Raw genomic sequence first — 26,684 nt, forward strand, 5'->3', positions numbered from 1 at the left:
TCAGAAGTCCAAGATCCTTCAGCTGACATTTCATAGAATGATCAGTGACCTTAAATAACTTAGACATTACAGCAAATTTGCCCCACAATGTTAAAAAAAATAATTTCTATCAAACTACCTTTTGGCCTTGAATGCCCTCTCCTGGCAGACCTCTCTCACCTTGCAGACCTTCAGGGCCACGTGCTCCCTGTAAGGAATGAAAAATACATTCAAACTCTATCGGCCCTTTCAGGTTTTATTGCAACTCCTATGACAGCAGTAATTAAAAATGCTTCCGTAATGCTGTCTGAGCCCAGGTAATTAAAATGATATGTAGCAACCCTTAATTGGAGGATTTAGATTAGAATAAACTAATGCTGAAATCATAAAATCACGTGAATGACACAATTAATGTCTAAAGATTGTACCCTTAAAATGAACCTGTAGATTAATGGGTAAGAAATACATTTATCACTGTGAATCTTATTCCCTATAGTTTCATATAATTTCATAACAAAAATAATTAATTTGAACATATTATTTTTCATCCAAAATGCCATAAATTAGAGAATGTCAATTTTGTTTTAAACAAGTACATAAATAATTATTTTTGTAATACTTTCTGTTCTTCCACAAAATTCAGCTGTCTTTCATCACTGAAAGCCAATGAAGATCTTGATTAAGCAAAAAGTTTCCACATTTTTTGTGAGGAAAAATAGTCTTTCACATCACAAAAATACTATTAGGATGAATCTAACACCCACCCCCATGCATGGCTTCTTAATTAACAATCTCTTTCAGATTTTTAATGAAATACCCAAGAAAACCCCACGTTTTCTACATCTGAGGAAGCAAAAGCAGCCAGCGAGCACTAAGTCAACGTTAGGAAAAGCTAGTTGCTAAAGTTCTGTAATTCAGAAGGCAGAGACCTAACGAAAAGCACAGAATTTGGGTCTTTGTGTTTGATGCAATCCCAGTTACACACAGGAGCTGAGGAACGCCTCAGCGCTTGGATTTTTATCTCCTTAAAACCTGATTTTAGACATTTTTTAAAGATCACCCTCGCCTCCAACAAGCAGGGGTACAAATCCACGCCTTTCTGCAACCTGGATGCCGCGGTCCTGCTCACACGGACCGAGCTGGGCCAAGTGCTGGTTTATTTCCCCAAAACTTGTCTGGACATGGCTTTATTCTCCGGCTCGGGGGAGCCACATGCAACTACTGCTGCACCACTGGGCTGGCCTAGCCGAGCTGCTGCTGCTGCTGCTGCTCCGGACTAGGTGGTTTATGGAATCAGTAGCCAACAGAGCTGCTTATTCATTACACTTATTTCATTGTTATTTCCACTTTCAAGGCGTATATCACCGACTTACAGGCAATCCTGGCTCACCAGTTCCAGGAGGTCCTGGGAATCCAATTTTACCTTCTCGACCTTGAGCACCCTTGTGAAAAAGAATATCAGAAAGTTCAGCCCTAATTGAACTTGATGCTTTCGAAAAGCTTAACGTTTACATCTAGATGGCTCGATGACGTCACCAGAAAGCTCGGAAATCAAATGTATAACGCCCTGATGTAAAACAAAAAGCATAAACAACGATTTAGAAACATTTGAAAAGCAGCTGGTTAACACACGGAGCGCTAGGTTGCGTTCCAGCCCTCACGCCACCCGCAGCGATCACTTCGCAGAGGGGTAACAGCTTAAAAGTGCAGGACGCGAGAGGGGGACGGGGCTGGGGGAGCGGAGGGGGGCTGAATTGGGTTGCAGGACAACACAACCACGCAGCAGGAGCGCTCAGGCGTGAGGGATCCTCCCCGCTGCCTCCATCTAGGCACTCGAGTCGGACTGAAGCCTGCTTCGGTGGAACACGGGGTTGCACGGGAACAAACAGCACAGCTTCTGTATCTTCTGTTTGTAAGGTGTCACAATTCCTCCAGTTTACTGAGGACTACGTGCTTCAAGGATAAGAGCACAGAGGATTTTTATCCCTCCCTAGAGTAGTACAGAGACTGGGAGGGACACTCCTTCTCCACAAACTATTTTCCCTTTTGGAATGACCCAAAGTTGCTCCTTTGACACGGCAAATAACTAGTTTATGAGCTATTTAAACCCTCTCTACATTCTGGGGTCTGCCCCACTGCACAGAAAATACGCAGGAGTTCAATGAGTGTACAAAGTAGAGCACTAAAGCAAGAAAAGTGCAGGTATTTTAGACGCTGGCACTTGGCTCCAAAAAATAGGGAAAAAAATCGGCCACAAGCAACTCCAAAGACTCAGCAGCCAGAAGTACTAGGGCAAGAACTAGTTCCGCCCAGTTTAGGCTTCTGCTTTGATTCTGAGCTGTAGGTCTCTGACAAAACTCTCATAAACTAAGTGGTCATGTTTCCTATGTGGATGCTTTTGCAGTATTCCAAAAGGAGATTTGGCTGGCCAGCCCGTGACTTTTCCAGACGAGCAAGACTGGATTCCACCTTCTGGTCTTTGGCAATGAAACAGGATGGGGGAATTAAACGCCACATGAGAGAGGGAATTTTATAACCTACAAGAATATCTGTTCCCCAGTGAAGAAATAACAAGGCAAATCTCTCACTTGACCGTGTATCACCGCGACTGAGATGTATTTCTACGCCTTAAAGTATGGTTTAGTCGCCTGCTAGTGCTTGAAAATGGTCTCACGTATTTAACCCCTATTTAAACGGCTATTTCTGACTTCTATTACATCGGTGGGATCTTAATGAAAACTTAAGAGCTGCTGGAAAGGCAGGTCTGTTATCTCCATCCTCTGCAAACACAAAAACCTGTCAATATCGTATCAGATTTACATTTGAATGATAAGAGTATGAGTTTGATGATAAGAGTATGAGTTTGATGAAAGAGCAGGCGAGAACTTCTATCCACAAAACGACAGCCCACAGCCAGACGTATTACTGGGAGTTACCTTGGGTCCTGGCTGCCCAACACCAGGGAGTCCTGGAGGACCGTAGGGACCTAAAGGGCCTTGCTCTCCCTAAAGGAAAAAAAAAAAAGGAAAGAAACGATTAATGCAAAACCAGATTCCACTAGTGTTTTTCCACAACCCCATTTAGGGCTATAGAAAAATATTTTTAAAGATTAAAAAAACCCAAACCAAACAAACAAAACAAAACAAAAAACCCCAACCAGTCTTAACAATAAATGTTTAGATTAGGAGTTGGGTCAATATCCTGGCCATGCATGTTGCTGGGATAAATAATAACGTTATAAAGCCATTCTTTCATATGATAAAGGATAAAAAATGCATTTATTCTTCATCATATCTTTGGGCCTGACTTTATCCAATAATTTGGTGCTTCCTCAGCTTTTTTTCTAGCTAGAAGGACGGGCATTTGGAAGTTAAGCAGTGTTTGTGCTTTAAACGTTGCACTCAAGGTTCTGCCCCTAGCAATAAACCGCCTGTCACCATGACCGGTGTTCCTACCGCTGTCTTTGGCTGCAGCTCCTAATTCTCTTGCACGTTTAATATGTTTCTAACAGAGCCAACGTAGCCATGCGATTATTAAAAAGGCTTTTTATCAAAAGGTGTTTATTTTCTGGGGCTGCTAAAATTTTGTATATACCAAGAAATTTTATATGCCGAGTTCTGAAACTTTTCAGTGGGAGTTTTGCACTTGAGGGGTCAATGGAAGTGTAAAAAAGGACTTCAAAGCCAGGTAGTTCTCCAGAAACCTACTAGTTTGTAATCTGCCAAAGAATGAAGCTGAAATGCAAGAATGGGAATATACAGTGAAAATAAACAGACAGATTATCCCTGAAGCTTAATTTATGGTAACTATGCACTTGGAATGATCCTACTGCAGCTTTAAACCTAGAATAAAGCGGGACTTGATGCCCAGTGTTAAACTCATTCCATCATAGGACAATATGATAATTTGATAAGCAGCTATGAAGTTCAATGCTTATTTGGAATACAAGGTTTTATAGCACACCTTCATAACCTAATAAATCAGTAGAGCATCAACAGGAGATAAGTCTAAAAAGGCAGAGGAAAATCAGAGAGAGCTGGTCTAGCTCAGCAGAACAGCACGTGTATCTCCACACAGCACGCTGACAGGGCACGAGCAACACTGACACGGCTTTCGTGGGGATTCTGTGCGTGTAGCTGCTGCCAAAACACAGAATATAGCAAAGAAGTTTACTGTGTGCCGAGGTAGACTTACTGCTTGGGTTTCTTGGTAATATTTGCATGAAGCCTTTGGACCAGAGTCACAACTTGGTTGATGTGTATCCAGCTTACTGTAACTGATGCAATTTTTACTGATATAAAGCCAACTTGAAATTGGCCCTTTTTGTTCATAGCTGGGTTTCTTTTCCTCCTGTGTTTGTTTTGAAACCGATCAAACAACAACAGCAGCAGCAAATCCTCTAATGGCCCATCTTCTGGACTTCCAGTTCCTCCCTGGGACTGGCATTGAACAAACTGTCCTTCTAAAACAGCTGATCAAAACTCATTTTTATTAAGTGTTTCCCATCAGCAGGAAATTTAGGGAAGGCCAAGAATAATACAGCCAAAGCTCGTACTTGTCTCCTCTTTAATTCTCTTTACAAACTCTCTGTTTTAAGAACTCTTGTCCTTTAAGCCAACAGCTAGCTGAGTTTCAGGGCTTTTGGGGCTGATTCTGTTTAGACAAGAAGTAGGTGCGTAAGGAGATGTTTTACACTATTTCTTTAGAAAATAATATATATTAACGGCAACATTTTCCAAAGGGTTTTAGTGACTTTGAAGCCTCCCTTTCATTTCCAACGGTAGCAGTTTCGGCTGCTGAATTTCATTCACGCCAACAGGCCACAAGCATCGACGCGTCAGTGGAAGTTCAGCTTCTGCGTGTGCACCAGTCGGCAGACGTGTGCTGGCAGAAGGGTACCAGCAAAGCCACAGTGCTGCAGCTACACACGCCCAGCCCGCGGTGTGCTCTGCTGCCAGGGCAAAATCATCCCCGTGGCGGGAGCTACACGAGTCAAACCGTTGCATTAAGGCTTCAGCGGAAAGTTCCACAAGCGGGATTTCCCTGCACAGACACTCCCTCAAGGACAGAGGGAGTCACTCGGCCACTTTCACCCACAGTTGGGCTTCTTGCAAAGCTGGTCAGGACGCACAAAGCGTGGCTTTTGGAAGAACGTTAAGCCCAGCACGGCAGCCTGGTGCCCAAGGAGCTTTGCTGTTCGGCCTACAGGCTCCCCTCACCTCATCACCAACTCTTCCTTCAACAGCTCCCCACTCGACAAGCAACATGAACAGATACGGCTCCACGCAGCTCCAGGGCCTGGAGAGAGTCTAGTTGGGGATGGACCTCCCCACTTCAAAGAAGAGGTGCCTCGGTGAGAAAGAAACAGGCACAGGCTGCTGCAGGGCCAGGCAGCATCCTAAGTTATTAGCTGCTCAAACGCACAGTCCGCATTTCTTCCACGGAGAAGGCAGCCTGGGATCTCCGCTGTGCCACGGGGTGTTAGCTCGCCCCACAGAACGAATGCAAAAGATACACAGAGTTGAAAATATATTAAAAGAAATCTATCCGATGAAAAAAAAAAAACCCCAATCCAGCAGCAGGCAGCGGGCTCAGCGTCCGTAGGCTGCTCCTCCAGGCGCAGCAAACCCCACCGAGCACGTTGGCTCCATTTGTCAAACCCCAGCCCTCTGACACGGTGTAGGAACTTGTTCCGCTCTGGAAAACGACGCTCGATAAACACAGGCTCATCTCTCAGCTGAATCAATAAACCAAACCCCCTTGTGTTGTGTTTGGAAAGCGCCTTCCGAATTTTTTCGCCCTGTCGTCCGAACGGACATCGTGTTTCGGATCTATTTCTGACAGAACTTCCCGAGGACCGTGACCCTGAGGGAGGCTTCCTACCGCAAGCCGCTCGCTCCTTCCCCACTTCACCCACAGGCTCAGCCGCGCGCTGCCCTGAACGGGGATGGGAGTCCTGCTGAAGTTAATGGTTTTCCAAAAGCTCTTTTGTTGTTTTTTTTTTTCCTTTCCACCATGCTAAAACCACTACACAGCTTTCCTTCCACGTGACCCACCCCGCAGCGGTACCATCCTGTTCAAGGCCTTCTCACCGAACGCAGAGGATGCCTGAGTATTAGTGGAGCAAGAAACCCCCCCCCTTCTACCAGACAACAGGCAACACTTGGAAACTTAAACTACTCAATCTCTTTTAAACACTGTATATTGCAAACTTCATATGGCTATTTGTAAGCCGGGCTTTTATCTCCTATGGTCTTGGTGCTACAGGTAATGGGGAATTTATTAAAACCATGAAGTGCTGGCAACGGTGTCATTATCTCCACATGCAGAAGGAAAAGTCTCTTTTCAAAGCAGCCTCTTTGTAATCATTTTCTTTGTCTAACACTCTGCTCAAATTCTTTTTTCTCTCCCTGTTGGCCTTTTTCTTCAGGTGGCACCTAATATCAGCCAGAGCAACAGGAAGGAAAACGACACTTGATCTGAGCTTAATATTTTTGCATTTGTACCATTTTAAGCTCAGAATATACTTAACAGTCTACACCCCCACCCCCAGTTCGTGATGCTATGGTGAGCACCAGTTAGTGCCAATATAAACCTTTTCTGTACTTCTAAGAAAGCACAAACATACTGCAAGGAACACAACGACTCTGCCTATAATGCAATAATGATTAAGCTATAGTAAAAAATAATCTGTCAAATGTAACGATTTTGTCTTTAAAGTAAACATTGGCAACAGCAATGCAAGTAGATTTAGGTATTTTAACAGATATTATTGATATTTGGTATTTCTAAGCTAGCTGAGGTACCTAGGAACTAAACTTCTTTACAGGGAAACTGGATTTTTCAGTCTCCTGGGAAAGATGTAACTTGCCACATCAGTAAGGAAAGAATTTCTAAGTCATCAGAGAAGCAGCAGCATCCCTCAGCAGTTCATTCTGGGACACATTTTCAGGGAAACATGCAACGATGGGTTTTTCACAATATTATCCCAAGATGTTTTAATGGGAATAACTGCTTTGAATATGCACAGTCAAACTTAACTGTTTCCTTAAAAGCCTGAATACATGCCCGTTCAAACAACGTTAGGCTCTAACTCAGAATCTCACCATGCCTATGAAATGTTCCAGAGAGGCTCTCTGTGGCTTTTAAGAATGTGCTGTTTCCAGCCTTCCCATGCATAAATCATGGTTTCTAGAAATTTGTACTTTATTTCTAGCAGCTGGTCTAAGAGTCTAAACAAACAATGTAATTTCTGAAACTACACCCTTAAACCCTGCTGTGCAGGACGCAGGTTGTTCCACGGACTCACACGTGACTTGAAAAGAGGGTGAAGGTAGAGCGACCAAGTTCATTCGTATATTAAAGAGGTTATTAAAGACAAGGACTGATTGCAACGTGCATCAGAAAGACCTGAAGAGGTTAAGGACAGATTCAGCCCCGTACGACCACTCCTGACTGTACACGGCTGGCCGAGTTCCTGGGGTAGCCGGTGGAAAGCCGGTCAGTGCAGGCAGCGGGACTTTGGGACAGGTTCGACACCTTGCTGGCAATATAACGTGATGACAAGGGATGGAAGGAGAGCTTTGTGCAGCTGGTAAGACGTCACTCTGACAGATTAGCCAGCAGCTTAACAGAGAATAAGAAAATGTGTATGAATAACAGAGGAAATAAGGGATGAGAAGCTCTTTCAGGTAATTTCTTGGACACCATTTCTGGACTCCACGCTACCTCGCTTCAGACAAGCCAAATGAAATGAGTCGAAGCTGCAATGCCACCAGCCCTCTGCTGCTGGTGGCGCCCAGAGCCAGCGGCACCCAGCCACCCCCAAGCTGACAGCGGCCCCGGCTGCGTCTGCCGCCGGGCACGGCGAAGCGGGAGAACGGGTCCGGCGCCGCCTTCCCGAGGTGTGGGATGGACCGAGCTGGCCAGGGACAGGAGTGAACCGCAGACGTCACAAACAAAACCCAAAACATCCGTAGGCTGAGCTTGATCCTGAGCTTATTTTTTTGAGGAGCTGAATCCCCTCTTTCAGAGCTCAGCACGGCCCACGCACCATGAATAAAAGCGCTCGGCGGCCGCGTTCTGCCTTGTGTCACGTCGGTGCCGGTGCCACGCAACTGCCTCGAGCTCTGCTGAGCTGGGGGGAAGTCACTCGTTCAGCTCAAAAAGCAGAAAGTATGGAAAGGCCACGGGTGTAAGGAACTGCACTAAGAATAGGCTGATTTATGTTATCCAAGGCAGTTATAAATAACTGCCACTTTTCGGAGATATTGTATTGTGTGTCATGAAAACTAATTTTGAAAGAGCAATTGAATAATCCTTCTGTAAGGACAAAAGATAACGGAAAGACTGCTGTGTGCCTGAACCAAAAAAGGCCTTGACCTTTACTAGCTGAATGGGTGTTTATTAAGCTGTAAACAACCACTGATTATCTGTACTGATCACTTGAAAATTTTTCACTCATCTCAAATAAGCCGCAACATGCCGAAGGTCAGCTTTGGTGCTAGGTATGGACACGAGACAACCTCTAAACACATCTGTGTTTCTGCTATACCCTTTAAGCATAATTACCTACGTGTATTTAATTAAACTTATCTGGCAATATTTTTATCACGATAGAAGTCTGAGCCTGGAAAAACCTCGACTATAAACAGCAGGTTGCAGAGCTGGAAGCTGAAAAAAGAGGGATCTTACTTTCTTATTCATACTGAAAATCTGCAGCTAAAGTGTAACAAGAGACCATAGAAGTTATATCCAGGTAGGTGAATTCTAGAGAGAGCTGCATGTATTTTACAGACAAGAAAGTGCGTGAAGAGACTGACAGGAGGACAAACAACATTCACAAATGCAGTTTAGTGTATAATGGAAGTATCTGGTAGCGCTGTCTTGGATTCATCAGTGTGAAATGACAGATAAAACCATTACTGTCATTTGCTGTGCTGAACGAGAGGGGCACGACTTTTCCACCACATGTATGAATAGCTTCTTTCAGACCCATCATCCTCTTTCTTTCCTCACTTCTGAAATACTCTGTAGCAGCTTTCCTAATCGAGCATTTTTTGAGAAGATGAAGAAATAGAAAAGTATGAAAAAGCATTTGTCAGGAAGAGGACAATCCAGATGGATGCCAGTATTCCAAACTTTTTACCACAAACATTTCCCATATCTACATGCATTTCTGTGAATCTTGAAATGAAACAGTTGCCTAAGAAACCAAACACAAGTATTTAAATACTGCATCTCTGGCAAGTTGCTCTGTGTGAGTTTAGTTGCCTTCTCTAACCGAGATACGGCACCGTATTAACCAGGCTGTCCATAATCCTGAGGCAGAAAGTCTTTGTCGTGAGACCCTACATTTTCAAACGGATAGATGAAAGATCTTTCAGTGCCAAACAATGATGCCAATAGCTGTCCCACGGGCAAGACAACTGTTTATCACATAAAGCAATTTCCCCGAGGTCTGCAAACCAGAAGATGGCCTAAATTAGTCAGATACCTTATCCGACTGATTTTGCTTGACAAGCTGTAGTCATTAACTCTAAATGATCTATTTTAAATACAACTAAGGCATCACTCGTCATCAAATCTTACACCTTTACCAATTTCAAAGTTGTCTTGCATATTTACAGTATATAAGCAAATGAAAATAACTTTAAATACTCAATCGAAAGATCTTATAACGACCATCTAGAATTACTTAAAATCTTTAAACACAAGGCATTTTAATCAAAAATATTCTAGAAAAATCTTCCCAAGGGATGGCAGAAGCCAAGACACGTATTCAGGTGATTTAAATTCCAACCCAAGTGCTGAGGCTCTAGGCAGGTCCTTGGTAGCACCCTACTGCGGCCCTACAGAATACTCTTGGAGACCCAGATGGAGAACCAGCTGTATGAGCCAATGACACAAACCCTTCATACCACGACTGGGGTTGGACTAGATGTTCTCCAGAGGTCCCTTCCAACCCTTATCATCCTGTGAGTCGGTGATTCTGCGTGCACTACGGTGCACCAAGCAGGTGGTGTACGTTACCGCTGTGCAAAAGACACCACCACCAAAAAAACCACGGAGGAAAAAGGATAGTGAAGCTCCTACACAGAGTTTCTGCATCCTCTCCCCCTATATAAATAACATCTACACATCTACAACTACGGCTTACCTTGCTTCCTTGAATGCCTTTCGGGCCTGGCTCACCTGGAGGTCCGCTGATACCCTACACAAAAGGCAAAGCATAGAATGAGTTGCCTGTGAAGATGCACGGAAAATTTCGTTTGAGTTTGGCCCAAACAGGGCGCCGTAAATCGTAGCACGATGCTAAGCTCTAACGACAAGAGTTTTCCGCGTCACGTCCTGTGAAGCGCCCAACGTGTTGAATATTGTTAACACTCACTAACCAGTGCTGGCACAAAGGATATCTCACTGCTCCATCTGCTTTATCTGAAGCTTTCTGTTCCTTCCTCCTCCTGCTCCTGACTTTGCCATGTTTTGCTCTTCTCTCTTCCCAAGCAAACAAACCTGTCGTACCCTATTTAGCTCCGTCTGTCAGAAACAACTTCCCCCCCATCTCTCTCTGATGACAAGCTGAGATCAACTTTAATTCCCTGACATCACAACAATCGTTGTGTCCCCTCACACAAGGAAATAATTAAAGGCTCTTTGGAAGAGCCAGAGCAGGTGAGGTAATCTCATCGGGAGCGATGGCACTTGAGAAGGTCCCTTCTTCACCAATACAGCGGTTGGCACGATAGAGAGAAAAAAGCAGGTCTGGTAATTATGAAGAGCAGTAAGATCACAAGATGAAGGGATTACACCCAAGTCTGGTGGTAAAGCTTTAGCTCTCACTGAAATCCTCCAGTTCACCGACCTGTGAGTCGGTGAACGTCCCACTGGTATCTGCTGGGCTGCCCAGTTGGGTCAGATTGGCCAATGTCGTTGCAACTACAACTAAGAGAGCTGATAATCAAAATGAAGCCTCGTGGAGCTTTTTAAGTGACTGGAGAAAAAAAAATTGTGAGCTCTCAAAAGAATAATACCACAAAGTTACAGTTTATTGTAGTAAAAACGCTGGGTCAAATCTGGATAATTTTATGCTTATGAAAAGACACAAACTGGCCCAAACCTAAATGTACTGGTTTCGCTGCTGACACAAAAATGTTCTCAGAGTGTGTTCATTCCCTTTCTTAAACATGGCAAAGTACAGGAAACACATGACTATCCAAAAAGAAACAAAAATAATCCCTTTCAGGTACCAAAACCCGTCTGGACGCGATCCTCTGTCACCGGCTGTAGGCGACCCTGCTCTAGCGGGGGGGTTGGACCAAATGATCTCCAGAGGTCCCTTCCAACCCCACCACTCTGTGATTAAGCAGCAGCCAAGACTTTTCCTTTGGAAATTATTTCCCAAAGACAAAGATTTACCAGATTCCGCTGTCTCGGTGCCTCTCACCCCAAACGCGCCGCTCCCCACCGAGCGGACAGGTTGGATGTAGCAGAAACTTACAGAACAAAATGGGTTTTCTTTTTATGTGGTGGCTTTTAGTTCCCTTACCTGAGGTCCCCGAGGTCCCCTAGGGCCAAAAGGACCTTCCAAACCCTGGGGGAAAATAAAATTCAATTATCAGACGAACAGGAAATTGCAATGATCTGCTTTAAAGGGTTGGGAACGGCTGCGGCCGTGTAACGACTCCTGTCTCTGCTCAAGCATTTCCTAGCGAGTTCATTCTCTCCCCAGAGCACTCCTGTGCTCACTCTGTATTCAGCAACTGCCTGTTACATTCCATCCTCAATATTTGGTTAAAATACTCGTCGTGTGCAACGTTGTGGATGGCTACTTACCATCTTAGCTATTTGATTAACTGGTCGTTATTTGCTACAGGCCTTTAAACCAAATTCCTAGAAGTATATTAGATACAGAACTCTTAAAAAAAATGCTGCTTATACCAAAATAACTTCAAGTAACTTTGCCTCACAACTCAAACCGCTGATCAGTAGCACGGCCAAATCACACTAACCGTTCACAAAAACCATAAAAAACACGTCTGAAAAAAGGAAAATTCCATTTTTTTTTCATTCCTTGAGCTGTCACTTCTCCATTTAATGAGTTTTTACGTCACCACTGTAGATTGTCGCAAATCTTTCTGCTGCACTGTTTCTTCTTCACTCACCAGAATGCATATTCTAGGGGATTTCACTTCCAGTTGACCCAATACTCAAGTTATAATTTATTTCTAAAGCAAAAATAGCTTTCAGCAAATAGTTCACTGGTCTCTCCTCTCTCTTTCTTCTAAGTAGCAACACCTCCACCCACAAAGGCGCCAGCAGACTGCTGCATTTTTCAAGGCATGGGCCACATTTTGACCTACTTATCAAATTCAGCGGTGACACCTACACAGCCACGTCCCACCAACTGCCTTCCCCTACAGATTCGGAATCGTTTAACAATTCTCTGCTCCCTGGCATTTGCTCCCAGGCCAAGCATCAGCCACCAGAGCGAGCAGACAACCCCACTCGGTCCCAGCCCACTCACAAAACTACACGAGCAACGGATGGCACAAACACCGAAACGCTGCTGGGATGACGGCTGCTTTTGGTGGAACACACATGGACAACTGGAGGGAGTTCTGATGTCAAAGTCCAACACGAACTGCCTGAATTTCAAGCCTGAACAGCTTTTGAAGAAACCCAGACTGACAGCGCCAACCCCCCTGCCGCACTCAGTTTGATGAGTGAGATTGGAAAGAGGTGGGGAGGGGGAAAAATCAGACACCACCACCACCAATTATGCTTCAATATCCATCCTTGCTGTTAAAGATCGGAATATTGGAGTTACTTCTCATACATATGGCCATGTATGTTCTGTTTCTGATGATTTTGTCCAGCATAGACCACTTTCATCAAAAAAAACCAAACCCATTTCACTCTATCTTCTGCATTTGTAACTGGGAAGCTGGGAATTCTGGAAGTGACTGTAATTTTCATCTGTCCACTAAGTTCCTGAAGTCCACAATCCATCATCATCTCTGATCCTCTGCAGACGTCAACCCTTTTTTTTTTTTTTTCTCCTCGCCACTGTCCCCAACAGAAATGAAACAAGCCAATTTCCCGCAGCCCTGGCGTATGTTTTCTACATCCAGATTTCTTGGCTGCTTTGATTAGGTTCTTTGCCAGCTTCTGAACAGCTTCCTGTTATCTTAGTAGACATTTCACATAACCTCGTGCTATTTCTCACATATTGCCTGGATAAAGAAGCTATGATCTTTCTTTATTCCTCTGAGAGATGCGTCTCTTTCTCCCGTTTCATTGATATTTCAGCCTTTTCTGACTCACTTGCTGCCATTTGGAATCCCAGCATCTCACGAGACAGTCTCAGCCTTTAGATTTTTATTCGAGTTTAATGCCCTTTTTTCTTTGCGACAAATACTGCTGCTTTGAGTATTTCCTAACTCCTACCCGAAATTCTTCATCAAATAGAGGTTCTTTACCAGAATGACCAGTTGCAATCTAGTTGGTAGTACTTAACAACTCCAACTGTAAATGAGTGCTTTGCAGTACTCACACTAACCTGCTTACATGAACTCAAGATACATGACTATCTCACTCAGGAGTACATTATCCTGCCATCTTTCAGAGTGTAAAAACCAGGTAAATATCTGCATTCACTTCTATCACTTCTGCACTTCAGGTTAAAAGGAGACAGAAGTGTGAACGTGTATCAACACAGACCTGAGAGCTGTTCAGGCTGTGTAAGAACCTGTTTCTATTGTAATATAACCTTACACACTTAAACTAAAAATCAACATTTAAAAAAAAAAAAATCCGGTGAACTCTGTAACACGCTCACAGGCCTTTGCACGCAGGGCTTGGCACTGGCCAGGCCACCTTTGGTTTTAGCTAAGGGACTACATTTCTTCTGCAAGACGGAAAAAAAAGAATATGGTGAACTGTGGGTTCAGTTTCTACGGATTGTATTTCTACTATAAACGTATCTCTGCTACCAGGGAATTATAAGATGTTCCAAACGTACAATAATCGTCACAAGCTGAAGGTTTGATGAATACGTTACACGATTTTCCCGTATCTTCATCAACATGAAACAGTCCAACTAAAAATTATACTTACCCTTTCCCCTTTTATTCCTGGGGATCCACATTCTCCTCTTTCGCCCTTCGTAAGAAATCAGAAGGTTAACAGCCAAACAAGGTGTTTCGGTTATACTACATGCATTAAAGACTCTGCAAGCAGTTCAGTAGCACAAGAGGTTTGGCAGATTCTGAGCGGCATCCTTAGATGTGGCCTGTAGAAGATATCGCCTGCTCTACTCAAGGTAGATTTTCTCACTGAGGATGCCTAAAAATTTCGAACCTCCATCATAAGAGGATAACACATCTAATAGCTAATAAGTTTTGCCGTATCTCTCCACCTCCAGAGATCCTCTCTACGCTCTGATTTCATTACTGTGATGCCCGAGATTTTCCTGAGTAACAACGGTGAGATTGCACAAATGGAATGAAGAGTCACTAATGTGTTCCACTGATCATCTAACACACCAACAGACAGATGAGGAGCAGGCATCCCAGTCTACTCTTCCCACTTCCACGAAATGTTTCCATAAAATTGACCGAAACATTTCTCTAACGAACACAAAGATTCAGAGAGGCACTGCTTTTATTAACAACGCCAGCAGGGAGGTAAGTGTCCAAACCAAGCAAAGCCAGAACAGGATTCTCTCTGCTTCTGTTCTGGCTATGATGGTCCAGTTTGCAAAGTAAATTTCCCCTCCAGAATCTTGCAAGTCATTGAAGCACATAATTTTTTTAAATTTCTTGGAGAGCTTATCTTGAGAGATTTTTTTTTTCGGTCAAGCATGAGCCCTTGCAGGTTATAATTAGCCTAAAAGTAAACTTCCTTGTGGTAAGTTTTTTAAAAGCTAATGACTGCCACATCTATTAGAGTCTGTAGGACACAATTTCACACTCTTTCTATTTAATCTCTTACTCAACCTTCAACTTTCTTTTTCCTTCCAGCCGCTTTATTTCTGGTCTTTGACATTTTTTTATATTTAAATTACATTTTCTGAGTTTGTTTGGTTTTTTTTTTTAATTTTTAAATTTTTTTTTTATTCCAACAAGCTTGCAAGCATTTACAGAAATGATGAATTGACTTCTAGGGATTGTATTAGGAGCTCTCATGAGAAAAGGACAAGACAGGCTCCTCTTTCCATTCTTTCACATACACTGTCAGCAAGTGACAATCCACTGTCAGGCTACTTTTCTCAAAATCTTACCTTGTCTCCCTTGTAGCCAGGAGCTCCCTATTCAAAAATTTTTAAAAAAAAGGAAAAAAATCATAAAAGAGAAAGCAAAGGTGTAACACACTGCTAATTTAAGTAGGAAAAAAACAAACAGTAAAAAATTACATTTCAGAAGTTTAACTATTCACAATAAAATCTCTCTCTATAATCACTTAACACACAATTCTCTGCAAATTTAGATGTACATTTTTCCCCCTAAGGTTAGCTGTAAATATGCCACTTGGTTTGCCAGTCTCTTGCAGATACACGCTACCATTTAAACGGGACTTTTAAACTGAATTAATCTTACGCATGGAGTAGTGTGAATCTTTCTACTGTGAATCAACAGGAGTTCAAGCTGAGAAATACCAGGTGTCAGAAGCCATTGGAGAACTATCTAGATGTTTTTAGAGATGACATTTTCAGTTGTATCCTTGGGGTAAGTCTAATGCAAGTCAGGACAAAAATCACACGGCTCCAAAAGTTCCTTTTGCCGTAGGATCCCATCTCCACACTGAGGTTACACACGGTTAAAGACTGTTTCTCTCAGTACAGACGCTTCTCTAAACCAGCACTTAGTTCAGGTGCTCTAAATACTTCAATGAAGTAGATGTGAGGAAAACTGAAAACACATTTTCGGTTCGGTGGAACTAAACTGCGGCTCAGGATCGGGAAGACACCCTGAAAAGACCAAACCGGAGTCAGCACCGCAGCAGTCACCTACCTCGTCACCTTTTTCTCCAGGAGCTCCTTTTTGAGCATCGCCCTGTCGGAAGCAAAGGAACCCAACTCAAATAGGTATTGCTCTTTCGTTTCTCACTGCTACACCAAACCCAAGAACACCATTTAAGGACAAGAAGTGGCTTTCCCTATTCACGAGCACCCGCTCTTCTTCCTCCCACAATCAAGGACACACAATTCCTGAACATTAACCCAGAAAACTCAACTCCTGTTATCAGAGGATCGCAGTCTTAGTCATCAGAGCAAGGTGCTCTGCTCAGGAGATTTGTGTACTGTTAGAAAGCTCTGGGGAGCTTAGAGAGCCTTCAGCTAGATTCAGAGACCTGTGCTGTCAGAGGAAAAGGGAATGAGAGGCAGCATTAACTTGCGAGCAGTTTAGTTTCAAATGTTTCTCTCCCACTTCTAAAGCAGCCAACTATAAACCTCTCACAGCAAAAGCCAGTCTTTTCAAGTATATTTTAACACACTTGTCCTTTGCTATATTCAAACTTCTACAGTTTGAATAAAACTAGACAGAAATTTGCTTCATTGTTTTAAATTTACTTTACCTTGTTTCCTTTTGGTCCTGGCTCACCTTTTTCCCCTCTGCCACCGTGACTGCCCTGAAACAAAGCAGGGAAATGTTATTGCCATTGTGAGGACAAATTCCTCCAGTTTCTCTAAGGCTGTATCTTGGGGGCAAGCCCAAATGGGTCTGGAATAAGCTTAGATGGAAACCCACACCGATGGGGCATGTGTGGCACTGCTTTCACTGCACTACAAAATACCTGGTATTATAAGTTATCTGTGATTTTTTTAAATCAATATTCAACGATAAATACACATTTTCTACAGAGCATTTGAAAATCTAACCAGGAAGGTGTCACAGAAAACCTACACGGTTCCTCCTCCCCATTTTTCACTTACCCACCACTATCTGATCTTCTCTGCTTAAAAACCCTATGCCCAGAACAGCTTAGTGCCAATATTCAGCAGCCCCAAAATAAAAAATTACTGCACCACTATTCCTGTTTGGAAGATCATGAAGGTGGGGACTAGGAAGCTTGGTGTATATATATATATAAAAAAAATATATGTAGAATAGCTTACATCTAATCATTTTGGCTAAAATAACTTAAAATCCTTGGATCTTAAATTTTAAATTGGCCACGGGAGTTTGCCAATTTATTTATTGCCAAGTTCCAGTTCCAGATGGGCGTTTTCCAGAGCCAAGGGACGGGATGACAGCCCCTGCTGGCATCACCCGCTACACGCACAGCTGACCAGCCGCTTGGTGTCCAGGGAGAAAGGCCCAAACCTCTGTGTGCGCCTCGGTTGTCTCTGGGGGAGCTATTAAAGATGCAAAAGGGATCAGAGAGGTCACACACTGAACTCCCACTTCTCTCTTCTTTACCAGAGCCAAGAAACAGCTACGTGCTGCAGTGTCACAAGAGAAAAAGAGAGTGTTGGAGGCAGAGTTTTAGACCTTTCTTCCCATGTGCCATCACCCTCCATCTTTTGAACCTTTATCCCTCAGCTGCTGGTGGAAGTAAACCTCTGTCTAACGGACCTTTCCTTCCTCTTGCAAGATTCAAGAGTAACTTTTTGATTTGGGCTTCAAAATCATGTACCTGTTTATCCACAGTGTTTTATTACCCAATAATAGAAACATATTTCCAAGACACTAAGTGATTACAGACAGATTTTCTTCTGAGCTCTCAGAACTGGCCTTTCACAGTGAAACGCTGATACATCACTTCTGTCTGCAGTACACGCACAGCTGATGTCTTGCTTTCTACAGACATAGTCACCAATCAAAATATTGAGCAGCTTTGATCTCAAGGGTTAAAATTCAAATTCTGGAGGCTTTTCCGAGGAATGCATACTTACAGAATCACCTTTGTCTCCTTTTGCTCCCTTTTCACATACACAGTTCCTCCGCATGCACTATAAGGTTGATAGAAACATTAAGGAGAACATTTTTCAAATGTATCACTTCAAATTTTTAAAGCAAAAACTCTGGTTTTGCCTAGCCACAGACTAGAGAACATAAAAGTGGAGTAACAGGGAATAAATGATCTTCTAATATACATATATATTTCTTATATAATCAACTTTACACTTCTGTATAGACGATCCAACATCAGCTGCTCGATTTATTTACAACAAAACCCAATAAATCTGTTACCACTCTAAGTACAAACGCTTAAGGCAGCATATACATAGTATAATATGAAACCTTACGTAATTTTGGACCATTTTGACACTGCAATTGTTTTCTAACGAGACCACTAATGAACTTGCATATGTTGTACCAGTCCTGTTGCACTCCGGGAGAATGAGTTCTTTATGTCATACTGTTGATACTACTCACTAGTGAACAGAAGTTGTACATTTCTCAGGAGAAGGGGCGGAAGAAACGGATGAAAGATAAAATAAAAGCAACCATAGTCAGCAACTTTACTCAGGGAAGGAAGTTGATTAACCCTGGAGTATTGTTGCGTTATAGAAGCAGACATCAGTAGATCTGGCATCAACGAGAGTAATTAAAACACAAATCTCAAAAAACCTACCTGCTTCTGAAGCAAGGCTTCCTGAAAAGAAAAGAAAAATGTTACTTTCATATAGATTTAATTTAACAGAGCACTAATTCAACCATTTTCCCTCGCTAGTTTACAGGATTTCCAAGGTGAATGGTAAAGAACGCGAACAGCTTCGTCCTCCATCTCTTCCTCACAGCGGTATGAACCAGTCTGTGGCACAACTCGTATGAAGTGCTCTGGCAGGCACAGGAGGTCACATCATGGGACCCAGAATGATCAGAAAACAAACTGGACGCACTGGGACAGGTAAGTAGACAGTATTTACGGACCAATGCCAACAAGGGGAACACCAAAAGACCTCCTAACAGAAGGCCTTGCTACGGAAGGCCCTACTAATCTCCTAATACGTAGGGGAAGGACTCAAGTGATTTTATCAGCCTTATGCACAAGAAAAGTTACCTTCTAAAGCGTTACCACACGCCCTGAGACACTCTCTGTGTGCTGGGAACCACCCTGTCCCACCACCAGCGACCGAGCTCTTCCTGCCCAAGCGCACAACTCCCCGGAGAGCGGCTGGGAGGAGGAAGCTCCCTCTGTCCTGACTCCTGGTGCACCACAAAAACCTCGGCGCTGCCTTCAGGACTCACCTGTCGGAGCCACGTGAAATCTGTCACGGCTAGGGGCCTGACAAGACTCACGCAGCTTTACGTACCAGTTCCAACGCCACATCCGCCATCAGGTTCTGATCATCCAGGCATAAGACGTGTTTAGAGGATAAATCACCAGATATCAGACGCAATTTTTCTTCTTGGACTTTTTTCTTAGAAAGGCCAACGGTCAAAAAATGTATTCCAAGACTCCTCGCTGCGGTGGCTATACCCTGGACGTTGGGGCTGTTGGGGTGATCCACGCCGTCAGTCATCAAAAAAGCCACTTTCACGCTTCTCTTCCGACCTTCAGTTTTAAACAGCTGCGTGGCATTGGAAATGGCATAGTAGGAGTAGGTGCCGTGGCCGATAAAGCCCAGAGACTTGATTTTGGCTTTAAAATTCTGCGCGTTTTTCCAGGCTGTGAAGGGGTGATCGATCCTGACCGTGCTGCTGAACTGCATGCTCGCGAGTCTGACGTTGTACTTCTGAGACGTAACTGGCTTCATCTGGAAAATGCTGTCGGTTAGGTTTTGAACGAAATTCTTCTGTAAATCGAACAACTGATTTTTGGCGCTTTCTGAACTGTCCAGGATAAAGACTATATCAATGGAGCACGTGTCACCTGTAAGGGAAGGAGAAAGTTGTACCTGTGAATGATGGGCACACCTGCACAACAGATTTCAGATCATTCTCTGCAACAATCCCCGCCCCCAAATCATCTCCCCAAGGATTCCTCTGTCTTCCCAATAAAAATTCTAAGGACAAATTTCACTGTAAATGCCAAGAAATTCTGCTGAAGTCAAGTAGCTAAATTTAAGTTACTTTAACTCATGCCAGCATTATTAAATACAGTCTACGGACAAAGCAGGGTCTTGATGGGATTGTTTTAGTTGATTTTGTACACAACATTGTCCACATACAATTTCAAACTACAAATTAGGTTCCTTATCATTTATGTTGAAAGAGAGATGCGTGCCAATGAAAACCATAGATCAAACCGGAGTCCCCGACCAAGTAAATGTCACCACAGTTATTTCCAGGCCTGATAATCAAAATAAATCACATTTTATAAATGCATACATAAGCTGTCAATGGCTAGCTACTTATGCAGAGACATACAACATGGTCAATCAGAATTTTGAGAAAATGGGTTTACCTTCATCTTTTAGCAGGAGAGAATAAGAATTCTTGCCTTTCTTTCTGTTTTGCCCATATACTATCTGGTTTGTTGTCACAGCCAGAAGCAAAAAGCAAAAGAAAAAACGCTTTTTCCACATAGTGGCTTTGATCCCGAATCAGATCACTTTTCCTTCCTGTTAAAAGTCAAAAAACACCTCTGGGTATTTCATTACTAGACGCAAATAAATAAATACAGATACTTTACATGCAGAATACACATTTGTGGGAAGCACCATTCTAGAGACAACATGAAACACCCAGTTATGACAAGTGACAGGGCAGGTGATGTAAGCCTGGCAGCCGGTACGATCCCAACGGTTGCTCACGTGTAGATTAGAACCTGTTTATCAGAGAAGAAATAGGAGTAGAACAAACACAGCGCTCCCTTTTCTTTCCTAAGAAAAACCTACTGCTATTTTTAGCTTTCATCTGAACATCTAACAGAGAAGGGTAAAAGAAACTGTTACGAATGCATATTGCTATTAACACACTTTGCTTTTAAACTAATTATATTAAATTAGCAGAAATACCATAGAAAACATAGAATATAGTTTCTTTCTAGAAATCCCTAGGAATAAAGAAAGGTCTGGGTGTTTTGGGATGCAGATGTATTATCCAGGTCTGGAGCATCCGTATGAACAACTTATTCTTCTAAGAAATAATGACTTAGTAATGAAATGTAACACATGAATATATTATCAATGTTACATGGCTGTAACGGAACGTGTGCAATATTTTTCCATAACCACAAAATTCTATTATAACGACAACATACACTGATAAAATGAATATTACAACATTAAGTCAGGGATTCAAAATATTTCTAGAGAAAACTGAACTCCATTAAAAATGATTTACAATAAATGCCTGCAATTTACAATAACTCATTTTCAACATCACTAATAACATACATTCAATTTAAATATCCTTCCTAAATCCTCTTTTCAAGTCCACCAAGCAGTTACATGTACAGAAGCCATACGTGCAGTCCTGTAAAACAAGAAAGGAATTAACTAAGTCTCCTACCTTTCAAGGCATTCAAAAGGCAAACTGTGGACTGAACAAGCTGTCAGTGCAGAAAATACGTCCGGTAGGTCATACTGGGAAGCCTGCTTTGTCTGCAAAGATCAAGCAACCTGTAAATAAAGAGCCTGTCCACTTGTAAACGCCTCCACCTTGCATCTGGATCCTTTATGGTCCATTAGTGCTGCTTAGTTGGCCAAAGTTTAAGTGAGGAGTCAGGCACTTAGCCAGGGAGACCAAGCCATCCTATTAAAGGGACAGCGTCAGCCTGGGAGCACGAGGGTTTTCCCACGTTAAAAAAAATATGAACTTTTACACTGAAAACCTCACATCTAGACAATCTGCCTCTTTACCCATCCCTCTGCCAGCCACACCTCTTCAGCTGCTCCGGGTCAGGGCTGCAGCACGGGCCAGAGCAGAGGTGTGAGGCTGGTACAGGATCACTTGCAGGCTGGAACTGAAGTCTGACCCGACGGTTTGTGAGCCTGCCAGGACCACGAGCATATCTCAAAGTGCTAATTGCATTAGCAATTATAATAATTAAAGATAAAAAAAAAACCCAAAAAAGTCTTCCTGAGCTGTTTTCCTCAGAAATCCTTTCTGCTGTTTAAATCCGAGGGGTCCGACACAGACAGGGCACGTACAAGGCGGCTGCCATTCAGGCGGCTCTCGGCACTCTGCACGCAAATTGTACTTGCTCCATCATTAGGCTTCAGAGTAGAACTGTATGGTCAGAGCGCTAAGCAAAAAAACGGGGGTGAGAGAACGCGTGGGGAGTCTGAAGGAACGGTGACGCGGCTTGAGGAGTTCTGCGCAGACGCCCAGCAGAAGGTCAGCGCCCCGGCTCTGGCCAGGCATTGCCCGCCAGGCCAGACACCCCCTCGGCACCCGGGTGTTGAGCTCCTTCGCACGGCGCTGCGGGAGGACTCGGGCGTCAGCGCTGCGATGAACCAGGCCCCTGGACTGCGATGTGATGGAGCACTGAAACGGTTCTGTCACGGATGAAAAAAAACTTAGGAATAACACATCGTGAAAAGATGGGTTTGACCGAAGCAGATTTTGTTTTTGGCAGAGGTCCAACCTTTCATCAAAAACGTAGGACTGAAAAATGTATAAACAGTTGTTTATTAACGATCCAACTGTACTGAAGAGCTTTAAAAACCCCTCTGCCTAAATGCCATGCAGGTTGTACCCTTTAACTTTCCCCAAGGCAGATTTTCGAGACTCGAGATCACCTGGGTGGCTTACGGCTGGCACACTGCTTCTAAAGGTATACCCCCAAATCAGGTTCAGTATCTAGTTCTATAGGACAGAAATGTTGCCTATTCATTGGGTTTTGGTGTTATAAACCCAAAGGCTGTGTGTGCTCTTTCTGGTCCAGCACCTGATGGAAGATTCACAGTGAAATGAATACTTCTCATTGCCCAGACGGCACTTCCAGCACGGCAAGTACTGGGCAAAGCTCAGGAATTGTCGTCCTAGCAAGAGAAATATGAAAGTTGAGGCTTGGCATTCTCTGTAAGCAATTTCTGCTTTTTTAGCTTCGCAAGAAGAGCGCATCTAAAAGATGAAAAGGCAGAGAATACAGAATTACTAAACTTTGGTTTTGACATTGCAGATTTAACCAGGTTACTTCAGATTTAACCAGGTTATTGAGCAGAAACAGAGTGAATGCCATGCTTATCAACTGCCATCGGTATGTGCTTCTCGAAGGCATTCAGCTTCCCAAAGAACGGCAAAGCACACCTGAGTCAAGCCCTTTCACAGCGTGCCCCTTAGAAAGCTGTTAGAGCACAACATGGCAGAGTGCAAACACTTGCTCTCAGAGAATTCCCAGTCTCCTCATCAAGAAGTTTCACTAACAAGGCTGATAATTTGCTACGATCCAGATTTTATTATTGGGAAAACAGAGAAACAGAGAGAAAAAAGAACAACCATGAGTGGAAGGATTAACATTAACGTTGCCGCCTATGCTAAATTGAAAACGCAAAATGGAAAATATTAAAGACATTTATTGATTCCCTAAGCCTAGGGCAACAAGAAGGGCTTCTGTAAGTATACAAGCAGCAAACACCAGTCTTCTGGGATTCTAAATCCACTGAACTACACCTGCAGCAGCCTCTCTACTACAGCCAGATAAACCCAAATCTGTTAAAATTAATGGGGGAATATTTTCCCTACGGCAGGTGGGGGAAACATTTTTTTCCCTCCTGCAGAAGCCCGAGAGCCCCTTTTCTAACCCAAGTGAGCTTCATACCCTCAGCCTTGAAGTTCTTTGACTACTTTCTAGAGGATTTAGAACAGAGAGAGGGAGTTTGTGCACCTTTAGGTGAACTCATGAGCTCGGCAAGGAGAGCCCACGGCTGCATCCTTGGCGAACCGTCACCAGCGCGGGGGGCAAAGCCGTGGGTGGCAGGTAGGGGTGGAGGGAGCAGCGAGGACAGGGGAGGGGAGCCAAGACCAGAAGCTCAAGTGATGTGGGAAGGCAGCAGTACTCCGAGTGCTGGAGGAGGACCTGGGTGCGCTGCAATAAATCAGAATATTGGGAAATCTGAGGCCAGTGCGGCATGGAGGGGAGCGTAGGGGATGTAGGACCCACAGAAAACCAGGGTGGGTTTCCTTGTTCATCAAACAACGTGCTGTACGGGAAGGCACATCTCATAAATCGGGGCACAAACGTTACGTTCTCCTTGAGGGAAGTTAAAACAGTTACGAGCAAGGAGGGCAAGAAGCGATGCACTGAGGAGAGAAACATTCTAAAAGTCCGATTACCTCCAAATTCTGCACTATGGAAAACTACAAGGAAAAAAGAACGAATTGCTTAAACCTCACTAATCAAATCCTCATTTTTTAGCTTTGGTACAGCTACAGGCCCCAAGAGCGATGTAGCTGAACGCCTTTCAGGACAGGGTTTCTCCTAAATTGGACGTTACTGCGATGTTTGATCTCCCGGCCCACAGACACTGAAGCGAGCGGTGTTTCACGAACCACTGCCATTATAAAACGGTGTAGATAATCACACCTGCTTGCCTCTTCTCAGTTCTTTCGCAGAAAACCGTACAGAAACCGTGCCTGCTTTGCTTTTCACTTGGTGTTTAAGTAACAGCGACGGAATACGCTAACTGGGAGCTTCTAAGTAAGCAGAGTAGCTATCCTGCTGATTGCATGGACATTCTGGTGAAGGGGAAAGAAGAGGGGGGAAAAGAATAGGGCATCACTGACCAGCGAGCGTAAAAAGTCTCTGCCTTCATCGAGGTTAGCAGAAGCACCCTTCATCTAGCCTGGGAGCAAGGTCTCCTCTGTGGCTACACCAAACGCTTCCTTAAGTACCCACCTTGTGCCTCTGCAAGGGCAGGTTTTTTTTTTTAAAAAAAAAGCCATTCAGCTAGAAATCACACCTTTGCAAACACCCACCATCTATTCATGCGCGCTGCGAGCCACGAGTGTGGCAGCAGACGTAACTTCAACTGATTTAAAGGGCGAGACAGCACAAACTAAGCAACTCGGCGAGGCCTTAGCTCTTAGCAAAGATGCAGATAATGCTAATGTGGCTGTGTGCTGGTTTTGGCTGGGATTGAGTTAATTTTCTTCACAGCAGTAGCTAATACGGGGCTGTGTTTCGGCTTTGTGCTGGGAAGAGCGTTGACAACACAGGGATGTTCTGGTTACCGCTGGGCAGCGCTCACACAGAGCCAAGGGCTGTTCTGCCCCTCGCTCCCCCCCGCCGGCTGGAGGAGGCAAACAAAAAGCCGATCTCTCTTTCACTGCCGATGCAACTCGGCGATATCTTCCCACACAGAGCACGGACTCAAATTTACCACGTTATACCCCTGCAGCGACAGGCCTGAATTCATCCCACCTAAGCACAACCACTCGACCAAGTCAGTGGTCTAGCAGCACGGTCTTCCTCCTGGGAAGCCCACCCGGGACCGAGGAAGCTCTGTACCACACGCAGACCAAGCAAGAGACAGGCACAACCTCCCAGAGTTTACGACCTGCCGAGGCAGCCGACACGGGAAAGGGCAATGGGAAGGGTGAAGCAAGCCAGCCAGCAGCACACAGCAGCTCACGAGCGAAGCCAGAGCTACAGCTCCTCTCGCGAATCTCAATTCAACGCCACGGGCGAAATTATCTTGCAGAAAGGCCAGAGAAAACCAGCACGAGAAGTTGGGAGGAGAGACGCAGCCAGGGCAGCTGCCCCCAAGGGACCAAAGGGACATGCCATACCACACAGCAGCAGGCTCAGCAATAAAACTAGGGGGCAGTTGGCCGGGGGGGGGGGGGGGGGGGGGGGGCTGCTGCTGCTGCTCAGGGACCGGCTGAGCATCAGCCGGTTGGCGGTGAGCAATTTATTTCATTTGCATCACTTGTCCGTCCCGGGCTTTTTCCTCTCGCTTTGTTATTCTCCTTTGCATGACATCATTGTTGTTATTCTTATTTTTCAATTATTAAACTGTTCTTCTCTCAACCCGTGAGTTTTCTCACTTTTCCAGTTCTCTCCCCCCCATCCTGCCGGGGGGACAGCGAGCGAGGGGCCGTGTGGTGCTTAGTGGCCGGCCGGGGTTAAACCCCGGCAGGCTCCGTGGGAGAACTGTACATCTGCCGGGCGATCCCCACCCAGAACCGTCACGCTGTGCACGCCCTGTGAACCCCAAACAGACTGGAGGAACACGCTGCTACCAGGGAAAAAAATCCTACCTACCACCGCCCTGCTCCCCAGCGCAGCCGAGGGAGGATTAGCTGTCCCAGCAGCTGCAGCCTGCTCCTTCCCAGAGACCTCTACATCATCTCCTGCCAGGTGATGGATGAGCACGTGGCACCTCCACCGAGGTTAATTGTCTTCATTAAGTAAGCGCTGCCTCAGTCAGACCCACTGAGACCAAAGGGTTTCAATGGAATGCCACCTTCCACACCAGACGTGTGTTAATGCCATATGTAAGGGGTAACTCCTGGCAGCACCCAGCATCTGTTGCATCAGACACAACGGTGATGAAGCACTTCGTTAATAACTAATTAATCACATGGATTACTCACACTGTTTACACACTTATCCTTACCCTTTATGCATGCTTAGATCAAGACTTGTAAGCAGCCTATCCATCCAGAAACAGATCACTAGCTACAGAAGGATGCTTTTTCCAGCAGCCGCCAAGGTTTATCTGCTCCATGTGGCAAGACAGAGTTGAGCGAACGGATTTCCAGCTGTGCTCAAAGATTTCTCACCTATTTGGGGCCTGCAAACACGACTCTCCTCTGGCAGAGATCAGAAAATGTTAACATTGGCGATTTTTAGACATAATG

General features: G+C 44.3%; 1 protein-coding gene across 1 annotated transcript in view; it reads right to left on the minus strand.

The window, feature by feature from the left end:
- Positions 1-26,684, minus strand: part of COL28A1 (collagen type XXVIII alpha 1 chain) — a 69,921-nt gene that overhangs the window by 38,381 nt on the left and 4,856 nt on the right. Inside the window, exons 2-16 of the mRNA XM_086468139.1 lie at positions 21,988-22,106; positions 19,240-19,803; positions 19,179-19,198; positions 18,562-18,582; positions 17,879-17,935; positions 17,273-17,338; positions 15,993-16,034; positions 15,263-15,289; positions 14,098-14,142; positions 11,528-11,572; positions 10,139-10,192; positions 2,916-2,984; positions 1,756-1,829; positions 1,353-1,421; positions 119-187 (exon numbers count right to left, since the gene is read on the minus strand). Coding sequence (XP_086324265.1) covers positions 119-187; positions 1,353-1,421; positions 1,756-1,829; positions 2,916-2,984; positions 10,139-10,192; positions 11,528-11,572; positions 14,098-14,142; positions 15,263-15,289; positions 15,993-16,034; positions 17,273-17,338; positions 17,879-17,935; positions 18,562-18,582; positions 19,179-19,198; positions 19,240-19,803; positions 21,988-22,106 — 1,341 coding nt within the window. The remainder of the gene's footprint in view (positions 1-118; positions 188-1,352; positions 1,422-1,755; positions 1,830-2,915; positions 2,985-10,138; positions 10,193-11,527; positions 11,573-14,097; positions 14,143-15,262; positions 15,290-15,992; positions 16,035-17,272; positions 17,339-17,878; positions 17,936-18,561; positions 18,583-19,178; positions 19,199-19,239; positions 19,804-21,987; positions 22,107-26,684) is intronic.

The sequence above is a fragment of the Leptosomus discolor genome, chromosome 7, assembly GCF_034619465.1.
Source record: "Leptosomus discolor isolate bLepDis1 chromosome 7, bLepDis1.hap2, whole genome shotgun sequence".
In the NCBI taxonomy this organism is placed as follows: domain Eukaryota; kingdom Metazoa; phylum Chordata; class Aves; order Leptosomiformes; family Leptosomidae; genus Leptosomus; species Leptosomus discolor.